This window comes from Falco peregrinus, chromosome 3 (genome assembly GCF_023634155.1).
Source record: "Falco peregrinus isolate bFalPer1 chromosome 3, bFalPer1.pri, whole genome shotgun sequence".
Classification (NCBI taxonomy): Eukaryota; Metazoa; Chordata; class Aves; order Falconiformes; family Falconidae; genus Falco; species Falco peregrinus.
Genome location: NC_073723.1, coordinates 87,074,200 through 87,086,802, shown reverse-complemented (window position 1 = coordinate 87,086,802; position 12,603 = coordinate 87,074,200). Strand labels below are relative to the sequence as shown.

General features: G+C 41.5%; 1 protein-coding gene across 7 annotated transcripts in view; it reads right to left on the bottom strand.

Annotated features, from left to right (window-relative positions):
* TSNARE1 (t-SNARE domain containing 1) overlaps positions 1-12,603 on the bottom strand; it is a 509,528-nt gene that overhangs the window by 182,716 nt on the left and 314,209 nt on the right. For all 7 annotated transcript variants that reach the window (XM_055799973.1, XM_055799972.1, XM_055799978.1 and 4 more), the window contains one exon: positions 12,275-12,347. In XM_055799973.1, the coding sequence (XP_055655948.1) occupies positions 12,275-12,347 (73 nt within the window). The remainder of the gene's footprint in view (positions 1-12,274; positions 12,348-12,603) is intronic.

Below are 12,603 nucleotides of genomic sequence, written 5' to 3'. Positions count from 1 at the left end.
AAATCTGGTGCTGAACTACCAAAAATGATGAACAGAAACATGGCACGAGAGTACACTTCACTAAGCAGCATTTTTGCCACGTGACTGGGTCTACCCAGGGTCCACCTCAAACAGGAGTGCCTGAGAAACAAGGTGTTTCTTGTGAGTGAAACATGGTAGACAGATTTCAACCTGTCACTTGATAATAATGAGGTCCCTAGGTGAGTTTACAAGGAAAAACCTACTACCACATCTCCACAAGTGCTGTCACTGTCAATTGCTGTCACATGTCTGTTTAAAAAGAGTAGCTGTCCAAACTCCAGAGCTGGCCCTGACACCTTTCCTGCCAGACACTGAGGCTGAGCCACAAATCAATAATTGGTCATTCTACATATTTTATAGGAGTAGCGGTAGAGGGACGTTTGACATTTTCTGGTTAGAATTGAGAAATAGCTGAAAGGTGGTAGATCTATGGGCTGGATTGGCTGTGTAGGACAGGGGAGTGTTTTCTTTTTGTGTTTGCAGGTTAAGACAGTGCTGCATAATTGCCAGCTTTCTAATTTCCAGTACTGTGTATACGAGCCTTTCTGCATATGGAAACAACAGGGCACAGGGCAGAGAAACCAAAAGAGTTAATATGGCATTAACACAGACAGGATACATCAGCCAGGATAACTTGTCACTCACTCGAAGTGACAAATTCTTCGTTGCATAGTTGTTGAAAAGTTATGGTTAAGCTTGACTACATAATGCATAGTTTACCAGGTTGATTTTGCCTAAAAAAATTTGTAAACATTCTGTGGAAGTGCATAAGAAATAGCCACTGGAACATCACCAGTTGGCATCAACTGAAAACGAGATCCTGACCACTCAGAGTTTCAACATGCCATAGCTTTCCTATAGCTAAGCTGTGACACATGTTCGGATGGGGAGAAGAATAAAAAATCAGGTGAAAAAAAATGGCTAAAACCTAAGAATATACCCTTCTGGGACACCTGTTAATTTTAGAAGTACAAAGTTTGACTGTGGTTTAGGTTATGAAATACAACTTTAAGTAGGAAGGCACCTCCACGTTTTAAGCTACTTGGTGATGGGATTTGGAAGGGATATGGGGATTTGAGAAATCTGTAAGGGGTGAGGGTAATGTGCTGAACACATTGACAACTGCCTAATCAAAGTAACAGAACTTGCTCATGTATCTGATGTTTCCCAGGATCTTACTGCAAACACCCTTCACTGCTCAATGCCTCTTGAACGTTGAATGTCCTCAGAAAATTAATCAGTTAGGCACAGAAGAGCAACAGAGGGGAAATCTATGACAGATATCCTACAAAACCAAGAGTAATCTGTCTGTACAGGGGTACAGGGAAATCACAGGAGCTTAATTTAGCTTCCTTAAATGGCCCTCCAGAGAAACCTATCACTTTCAGCTGCCTGCGGGGGGGCCTAAGGAGATTTGCTTTCGTTAGATAAAATTAAACACTGTGAACGCCCCCATAGCGCTGCATGGAATGGGCTAATCATATGTTATCCACTGTGTTTTGCAAACATCATCTACATTTTTCCCAGCACAGGCTTTCACAAGTAGGATGGATGTGTGCTACGTGTCCTATATGAATTGTTGTGATGTTACAGGAGGAGGTTGGACCCTGGTGGCACTGTTTCTGCTCACTTGTTCTCCTAATGGGGAAACACCAGCCTTGAGATAAGCAAACCTTCTAATTAAAATAAATAAATAAAACTATATATATATAAAATCTAAAGCTACTTGTAATCCTGAGACACTGGGGAAAAACTAAAACAAACAAAACCCCATCAAAACAGCTCTAAAACTCTATAAAAATGAGGCATAAACATGTAAAACAATTTAACTAGTTATTTCTGGTGATTAACACCAGAAAGCAAGGGAAGGAAAGAGAATTTGGGTCAAATCACAAGGAAGAAAGTATTAAGTCAATGTTGTTAATCAGTCAATGATGAATGTGCCACTCAAAGCTATTTTAGTGCACTTTTGCTGAACACTAGTGATGGTTCACAGCTTCACCTTGCTCACTTTCAGGCTTCTTGCCAAGATACCTTGCTTGGGGTTGGAGAGGCAAGTATTTCCAGAGGGGCAGTACGATCCTCAGTAGACTGAAAAAAACCTGCTTCTTTCTCTTTGGCTTTGGTATCAAGGGACAGTGACTCTGTTCTCAAACAGGTGAGATAACCCAGCCCTGAGTCTGGGATTTTCCAGCGAGCCCGAATCCCACAACAATTTTCTGTCCTCATCCTATGATGACAAATTTCTGGTACAGCTTGAAAAGAAACAAAAACCTTAAGCCGATGTGATTGCCGGTTTATTAAACGGAGGGACAGGAGTGCACTAAAGCAGATGGCAGTTGCAAACAAATGCACCAAGGAATTAGGAAAAGATTTCTGATTTTCCAGCTAAAACACATCCTTTCAACAGGAGTAGTGGAGGAGACAGAGCTAACCAGTTTTTAGATGCAATTTGATATGATTTTATGACACACCTGTCACAGAGACAGCAATCACAATGACCCCCAGAAGTGTCTTTCAACCCTATCTATTTACGTGTCTTCTGAGATCAAGCCCTGCTTGTTGACCAGCTGGAGTCACATGTGAAATTACTGGAGTGACAGTGGCTGGAGTGGATTTTTTGTCCCAACATATGAAGAAATCACACATATCACCTGAGTCTTTATAATGGCAACAATGGACTGGTTTCACAAGGCAGCATTTTCAGTAAAATTGCTTGAAAGACAAGAAAGTGAGCTTGTGAATGAGAATGTTTAAAATACTCCCACTTGGCAATAACCAACATGGGCCCCTTCAGGTTTCACAGTATGCTTTTGTTTTTAGCACTTTTAGCTTAACCGTATTTTATCATTACAACTTCTGGCTAAAAATAATCAATATAACATTGAGAAGCACAATAATAATAATTATAATAATTACAATAATGATAATAATATTAATAATATTAATAATTATAAAGAGCATTTTGGTAATGTATATAGGTTACTTTCCTAATTAAAAGCCAAGTTTGGAATGAAATTGCTTTCAGCATGAAAATGAATGTTGTCCATTCTAACTGCCACGTACATGGAGAGTTTTAAGTGAGTGTCATCCCATGAACAAAAGACTCTCCAGCTTTCTACAGGCACAACTATGGATGTTAAAGGGAAGGAAAGCTATGGCAGCTCTTCTGGAGTAAAGTTTAAAATTGTTTAGGGTTAGTCATTTGCAATGTAAACGCCAAGTAGAAATTCTGCACGTGAGAGGATTTATAAAATAATCTTGCCCATATGCTAAATTAAGGCTAAATGGGTCACACTGGCTTAGACTGGTGCAATGAAATACAATTTGCAGCTCCATGAGTCATCAGGAGCTGTGGTTTTTACTTCCAACAAAAGGCAGATAGAACCTATTTGATTTTAGTAGGGCTCTAATTCTTCCACACAGTAAGACACCACAATCCTCAGAGGTAAGGACTGAAGCACTGAACAGCCACTCACCCTCATTTTCCAGGCAGGCCTGGAAAGACTATTTAAACTACCTAAAATGTCATAACCAGCTCTTCCTGCTGGTTTTCTTCGGCCATCAGCCCAAAGCTCTAGTCTATATGAATAAAAGCAGCTATAAGGCAGTGGCCGAACACCAGCATAAATTTAGAACACTTTAGCTCCTGAGTGATTTATATCGTCCTTGAAATGCATCTTGGAAATGTCAAGTATCTGCTACATATGTATGCACTGAAAAATGGTATTGCTTTGCCAGAGGTTTGCCACGCCTGCCAGGATACATCTTCCAGGGATTTTAAATTCAAACACTATCCTATGTACATCTATTGGAAAATAGCACATCCTACCAGAGCATACGGTACCTCACACAATCTGCTCTGTGCTAGATGGTAGCATGCAGAAATATGACCACTTCAGCAGATGCAAAGCCATTTAGTGTTGGTTCTTACAGGGACAAGTAGTCTCGAATGGCTGATATTTACCACAGGACAGGTCAGCACATGAAGAGTTCCCTGAGGGTTCATGGCATGGTCTCTGCCTTCATGGCCTGCTGTGGGCTTTCAGCTGCCTGTCCGAGGTATCTACAGGTCCCTTATGATGCTCCCATATGGCTCTAGGTAATCCAAGGCCCTCATTTTAATCCCATAAAATCTGCATGAGGGAGGGTATTATATCATGGCAAGAGACCTGATTTAACTTTTATTTTTTCCATTTCCTTCTTTTTCTGATGAAAATAAAGTATTTCAACAAGAGCGGTTTTGTGCAGAAATTTATGGGCATGTCAGGTTTTTTGGTTTGGTTTTTTTTTTTTTTCTTAAAAAATAATCCCTGAAAGTAATTTAAAGAGGAAAACAGCACTTAATCTAGCTTTGATTGGGAAATTCCAGTCTCTAGCACTCTTTTTCCTTGTGATGTAAACTCAGCATGTTTTTCTCCTATTAATTCTGTATCCAATTCAAAGACAATACTACATCAAACTGCAATAAAGTATGTTCCTTTGAAATGACAAAAAAAGAAAGAAAGGAACAAATTAATTATATTTGTTTTTTCCAAATTGAGCTCATGAGTTGACACAATTTGGATAAATACTTTTATTTATTTACATGAAATAAATAAATGCATTTGCATTTCATTTTTCAGAAGTCCACTTTTACCTACAATTACAACACACTGACCTGCCATCACGCAGCTCAGTGCACAAACTATCGAGTCCTACAGCTCAGACAACTGATGAAAGAAGTGTCACTTCTGAGTTTGTCACAAGAATGAATGAGGATGATGGGGGTGTTGATTCATAGAAATAAATACACTTTATTTCTGCTTGTTGTGTTGGAAAGACCTTATATTTTACCTACAAAGTCAAGTCACTGATATTTACAACTTGCTTGACCCCTTTTGCTTTACATGGCTTGTTTGATTTACTTAATCCACTGCAGCCATCGCCTCCCAAACACAGTCTGTCTGTAGTAGAGTATAACACCTCCCAGCAGAAACAAACCCACCACCTGGGCAGTTTCTGCCTTTATGACATTTACTGCTCAATTGCAGCATTACTAGAAAGTGAGAGCACGGCAGCTCCAGCTTCCCCAGAATGACTTCAGATAAATCAGTGTGAGAAGCATCCTACTGGTGGCAATAAACCTCATAGAAGGAAAAGCCTTGTTTCTTGTACAAAATTAGCTGGCTCATTAGCTGCAAGTATACCAGCCCAATCACATTATGAGGGTCAAATGCAGAACAGCAGACAAATCTTTAGGAGTTAGTAAATTTGCAAGTATGGAGTCAACCATTATTCTCTTCCTTATAAACCAGCATGTGCTGTCTTACCAGCACTGTCAGTACTAGAGCTAACTGTAAAAGCCCACACAACCAGGGAAGACACAAAACCCACATTCACAGACGGCAGAAACAGGAAAGAACCTTAAAACCTCATTCATCCTTTGTGTTACTTACTATCTCAAGTAAAATTAGCTGGTCAGAGATCATGGTAGCCCACACCTGACTCAAACAACTCAGTTGTAGAAGTGGTCATCAGCTGGTGCTCAACATGACATCAAGCCCTTTACAGGCTCTTCAGCACTGTCCAGAGCCAAGGGCATGTTAAAAACCATAGTGAAGGCCACCACTGCTGCAGTCCAGAGAAACAGGAAGAGCAATGCCAGTAGTATACTAAACTGTGACCTTAAAATTGTTGTCTACAAGGCAACTGAGGGTAGTAATTGTATGGCTCTGCACCATAATGTAAATGTAAATGTGAGGTTCTGCACCTGGGTAAGGACAGCCCCACACACCAGTACAGGCTGGGGCTGACCTGCTCAAAGGCAGCTCTGTGGCAAAGGACCTGGGAGTGCTGGTGGCCAGCAAGTTGCCCATGGGCCAGCAGTGTGGCCTTGTGGGGCCCTAGTGTAGTGGGGCCGCATCCAGAGTGCTGTGTCCAGTGCTGGGCTCCCCAGTTCAAGAAAGACAGGGAACTACTGGGGGGGGGGGGGGGGGGCGGGGCGTGTCCAGCGGAGGTTGTGAAGATGATGAGGGGACTGGAGCATCTCCCTGATGAGGGAAGGCTGAGAGAGCTGGGCCTGTGTAGCCTGGAGAAGGCTGAGAGGGATCTTATCAATGTCTACAAGTATCTTAAGCGTGAGTGTCAGGAGGACGGGGCCAGGCTCTTTTCAGTGGTGTCCAGCGACAGGACAAGGGGCAATAGGCACAAACTACAACATGGGAAGTTCCATCTGAATATGAGGAAAAACCTCTTTACTTTGAGGGTGACCAAGCACTGGGACAGGCTGCCCAGAGAAGCTGTGGAGTCTCCCTCTCTGGAGACATTCAAAACCCACCTGGATGCAGTTCTGTGCAGCCTGCTCTAGGAGAACTGCTTTAGCAGGGCGTTGGGCTGGATGGTGTCCAGAGGCACCTTCCAACCCTGACCAGTCTGTGATTCTGTGAATACTATGCAGTTTAAGCAGCTGGGGTGGTTTACAATAAAGCTTTGTTAGACTTACTTAGATAACAGAACAACAAACTGGTAACAGGGTATATACCTAAGATGAACAAAGACATTGGAGGTTTCTTGGGAAGTGAATGGGAAGTGGAATAGATTATCACTGATTCGGAAATACCCCAGTGTACAGTTCCTGCATGGGCTGTCCTCTGTACTGACATGTACCTCCGTGTCTCAACAAGTGGCTGATAGCAAGAGAGCCAAGAGAAGATTTTCCAATTCATCAGGAACCAATAAGAACATAAATGTACCGTTCACATAATAGCCTCCTCTGAGATCACTTAGGAAATTTAACCAAATGAGACACTTTGCAGACCACATTCAATCGAACATAGATATTAAAGCTGTACATTCAGGTATTCAGGGACTATTCTCAAGATCTGTTAATTTTCTGCAGATGTCCCAACCGAGACACATAACTCAGGAGGGTTTAGTTAAGAATCCAGTTGAATGGTTTTCCAGCTCGGCGTGCATTAGTGCATCTGACAACAGACTCTGGGTTGTGTCATTCAGGCAGTCAGACTGGAGGAGACATGTGTGGAAGGGTGCTGAGAGGCCCTCTTGACAGTGTCTGTGTGTTAAAGCAGCCTTCAGGTCAGAAAGGCAATAACGATAAAACAGGCAACAAAGCTGACCTGATTTCTCAGGAAAGAAAAACAAACAAACAAACCAGAACTGAAAACTAAACCAAATAATACCCCACATCGAAAAGCTTCCAAAATAAGAAATTCATTTGCATTGATGGAAATACGTTTTACTTTGAAGGAAGATTATTATTATTGTTGTTGTTATTATTATTATTATTATCATCATCATCATTATTATCGTTGTTGTTGTTACTATGCAATAAGTGACAATGTGGTATATCAGTCAATATCAGCATGGCTCAAGGACTGAATATATTGACCCCATCAGGACGTTCCTCGGAGACTGAAGGAAGGCACCAGCTGCCATGTTCATACTTGCCAGGTCTCACAAGCACCAGTTAGTGATGCTCGTGAAGTGAGGGAACACCCACCTCAGATCACGTTAAGACATTTCACCACCATATTATTTTCAAATAGAAAACGCCCAAACTTCAAGAGCAAAGTGAAAGGTTAAGTAACAGTAGAAAAAGACTTCTGAGGAAGTCTTTTGCTTGATGCAGTAAGGTCTTATTTCAGCCAGCGGGATTTGCTGTGTGAAGATAGATCTGTGTACATTTGGTAAGGGCAAAGAGGTAGAGGACTGATAAATTAGTTCCTGTGTCTCTGCTGCTGTAATCTTAGATGACCAGTGTGTGATCTTAGGATCTCTTCCCATTTTAGAGAGCTGGGCAGGTTACAGATACGCTGGCAGAAGACTGGTTCCAGAACTGTCCAAAAGAGGAAGAAATGTGATTCTCTTAAAAGTGTAACATGTTTTCAGAACCACATGGTCTTACCTTGTGGCTTTGAGAAATGTGATGGAGCTTCAAAGAGTGATATAAGTGGTGAAAGTTTAATTATAGAAGTACACATAAGGGATGTAGACCTTGTATGTTATTTTGGCATAACTACTAAGGTTACATAGAAAAGTAGGATGGGAAAACAGGTCTTCTAGAACAAAACAAGAACAGCATTTATTTTTTTTTTTGCATCAGGGGAAGAAAACCGATAATGATGATGATATTAATATTAATATAGGTATTAATGTTAATAATAATGATAATATAAATAACTATATTGTTCAGGTCATCTTTATTCTCTGTTACAAGACAAATCATAGAATCATAGAATCGTTTAATTTGGAAAAAGAACTTTTAGATCAAGTCCAATCATGAACCCAGGATTGCCAAGCCCATCGCTAAATCATATCTCTAAGCATAACATCTCACTTTTTTTGAACACTTCCAGGGATGGTGATTCCACCACCTCCATGGGCAGACTGTTCCAATGCTTGACCACCCTTTCGGTGAAAATTTTTTCCTAATATCCAAGCTAAACCTCCCCTGGCACAACTTGAATTATTTCCTCTTGTCCTATCTATTTTTACCTGGGAGAAGAGACCAGCCCCCACCTCTCTACAGCCTCCTTTCAGGTACTTGTAGAGAGCAACAAGGTCCTCCCTGAGCCTCCTTTTCTCCAGGCTAAACAACTAAATAGAAGCCTACAGAGGTGGACAAAAAAAACCCCAAACAACCTTGCCTTCATCAGGTACCAATACAGAGACCGGCAGCTGTGTTGTTGACACTTTCCTCAGAGGGGGTTGAAGGATTCTTTTTTTCCTAACACCAGTTATAAAACTGATTTCATAGAACTGTGTCTATTTATCCAAGTACGGCCAATGAAAGAAGGAGCTTGCGCATGCAAAATAGTGATTTTCAGTATGAAACACTGGAAATGTTTCAAGCAGTTGAGACACTTATAGTTCAGTTAGGTGGCCATCTGAGTATGGAAAGGAGTGACTGTTGCTTTAGCAATCACCCTCACAGAATGTATTTCTCACAATATCAAGTCCTTAATCCTTGCCTCTGATGTTTTGGCTGAAAAGCCCTTCTGCTACCATGACAGTAAAGGTCAGCAGTGGAGATGGCCCTCTTCTAGACACCTGGAGATCTTGCTGTTTACAGATCAGATCCCCAAAGTTGTCATCAATGCACTCCAGAACTTCCTGAATTATTTATGCCCTGCTGTATTGTCCCTCCAACAGATATTGGGGTGGTTGAAACCTCCCATGATCAAAGCCTGCAAAGAGCCTGTTCTATCCATCTGTAGAGAGCCTCATCCACTTTGCCTGTCCTCCTTTTAATCCCAATGCACAAACTCTCCATCAGCTCCTCATCCACCCCCAGGCACAGCCCCATACACTTCAGCTGCTGTCTTACATAAAGGACAACTCTTCCTCCTTGTCTCACTATCCTGTCCTTCCTGAGCAGCCTGTATCCCTCCAATGCAACACTCATGATGGGAGCCAACCCACTATGTCTCCATGATCCCAACAAAATCAAAGACTCTTCATGTTTATTCCCCATACCATGTGCATTAATGTACAGGCACTTTAGAGACAGACCCCAGCATGTTCAGTTCCTGGTTCAGTTTGGGGTATTTGTCCACAGTGGGGTCTTGTAGGCACCTCCCTGCTGACATGCAAGTGCTAGAGGCTGATAATGGACTTTGTAAACCCCTCCTGCCACACCACGCCATGCCTGTTACTCATCAACCTTGTCTATTGCTCCCTCCGCAGGACTGCTGGTCACCACCTCTGTCCCCCATCATTCCTAGTTTAAAGCCCTCCTTGGGAGGTTAGCCATCCTATTGATGAAGATAGTTTTGCTCTGCCTAGCAAGGTGGATCCCATCACTCCCAAGCAGATACTGATCTGCTAACAGGGTCCCACGGTTATAGAAGCCAAAACTGTGTTGCCAGCACCAATTCCACAGCCAACTATTGATTTCACCTATTAGCGTCCTCCTCGCACCCCTTCCCCTCACCAGCACCCTGTGTGATGAAGCTGCATAGCGATGCCTTTGCCAAGAGCCTCTGTAAGACTCTGTTGAAGAGGCTCCTTCTGTTGATTCAAAGGTGACCTGGGCCAATAGCCTTTGTTTTGGCTTTGAAGGCTTTGTCTCACTGATATAGCAATGCTTAGTTAAATATTCATATCAAAGACATGCCATGGCTAGGAACACAGGCATGGAGTTTATTTGCAGAAGACAAAAAAACAACAGATACGCTGCCCCGAGTCTGCATTTCCCATCATCTGTTTCCTCCTTGCATGACAGAAATTGCTCTCTACCCTAGGAAGTGTTATGTATGTGTTCATTAAGGAACTGGCTCACATGCTAGCAGAACTACTTTTAGGTTTTTATAATAAATATGGGTTACGCTGCCTGTGCCGTGCATAGACCAGACGAGCTCTTCCCATTAATTCTCCCCAGTTCAGGTGAACCAGACAGTGGTTTGCTCTACAGCCCTGGGAGCATTTTGCAGAGTGGCTCATCTCACGTTCCCTGATTATGTATTTTCCCTGAGTTTTCTAAAGAAGCACACAGAGAGCTTTCATTTCATGCACGTAAGAGGAATGCATTAAAAAAAAATAAAACAAGTGCCAAGAGAACTGTCTCTTGTCATCATTGCTTTTAAATTTTCATGGTGGGATTTCAAGCCCCTTTGCCTCCTGATTCTTCAGCTCACTTACTTCTCTCTAATATGAATGTCAAAAGATAAATAGTGGCACCTTTCAGCAATTGGTTGGGAAGACACCTTGAGTGGCTGCCAGGCTGAAAAGATACTCCTAAAGAAACTACTAAAAATCTGCTGCAGTGAAACGGGAAGAAGAAAGAACATGTCAGATATAAAAGCAACAAAACCCTTATGCTAGCTCAAAGACAAAGGGTCCTACTTAGTCTGTTTCTCATAGGCAAGTTAATACTGTGGTTGCTTCTGTGCATGGGCAACATCTTAAAATAATAAATATTGCCTTAAGAAAAGGAGTTTCAAAAATCTGGAAGCTAGCTGATGTATGTTGTCAGGTCCCTCAAGGCATTAGCATCTGATATGCTTTTAGGAGATGAATCAGGCTCCACAGTTACACATGTACAAAAATAAGCTTCCAAACAAGCATGCATTAAAGAAAAATATATTAAAAAAGAAAAAGTAATAGAAATAGTAAAAAGTTGGGTTTAGGTATCACTTTGATTTTCTTCTGCACCTGTGAACCTGAGTGGTGTTTCTCAGTGGGATGCAGCCAGCTCATTTCTGTGTGAAAGGAGGTATCTTACGCTAATGGAAACTTGCAAAGGTATGAGCTTGGCAAAGAAATCCAGAGTGATTAATAAACAGCAGAGAAGAGTTTCTTCTTTTATGATCTACATATGGCTGTCTTAGGACTTGATCCAGCTCCCAGGAGCTCCAGTAAGAACTCCAGCTAAGTGCTGCAGGCTAGAAATATCTCCACAAATCTTGCTTCTCTGGAGTTTAGGTCCCTCAACATGGCTTTAGGACCATTAGCTCTCATATTTGGAAGTAGACAGTTGCTTCTGAAGCACTGCAGAGTTTTCTCATACATACACAAAATATGAGATGCAGAATAAAGTCTGATTGTTCTTAGCTGCATTCAGAAGACAGCAGTGACAAAGAGTCAGAGGGAATTTAAAAGGAGCTACTTACTGTGTTTTATCTCTCTGTTCACAAAAAGTGGTAGCTGTCAGTGATGGGCTGCTCTTAAAAATTCCATTAGGGCCTACTCCAATCTCTTTTACGAAGTTTTCTCTACCATGTTCATAGCCACCAGTAGCTGGAGAGCAAGAGGAGGTCAACTAATGGCCAGAAGCTTAAGACTATGCATGTGAGCATATCATGGTGTTAGGCTACGGTAAATTTAATCATATGCACCATACAATTTAAGAGAAGCAAGCTGCTTAATTTTCTCCACCACCATCAATAATCATAACAATAATTGCTACTAATATTGTTTTTTAATTACAGTTCCAGGTAGAAAGGAAGAATTTAATTCCTTTCCAGTTAATTTTATATATCCTCCATCTTCCTTTTTACAGTGAAAAGGGAATGGATTATCTCCCTGTGAATTCTATTTTATACGAAATACACCAGCTCAGTGTCCTTAATATGAGAACCTTATTGCACAGATCAACTTGTCAAATCAAAACATCACTGGATGTACAAAATGCCCCAAACACAGGAAAAACAATTACATCATCAACAAACAGCTGCTCATGAGGGACCACACAAAATCACATTGGAATGGTGCAGGAGGGTAATAAAGCCCATTCTTTAAATGTGGTACCTACCTATTGTGTCTCCTTGCTCATGCACCATGGAGGCCAGGTCTTTAATGATCTGGTTCACATCCAACATGTCACTCTGAAATGACAGAGAGTCTAACGTTAATGATGAATGGGAAATATGCAAGCATAAAAGGGATGTTCTACGTTCAAGCTTCGCAAGGGAAAAAAAACAAATCAGAAAACTCCATCTACAGAAGTAAAAGAAAAAAAGTATAACACTCCCACAGCAAATCAGAAATCCCCCTTAAAGCCATGGTTTGCTGGATCTAAGTCAGCCTGTTGACTCAAGCTTTCTGTAAGAAACAGGTAGAATGATCGGCTGCTTTCAGAAT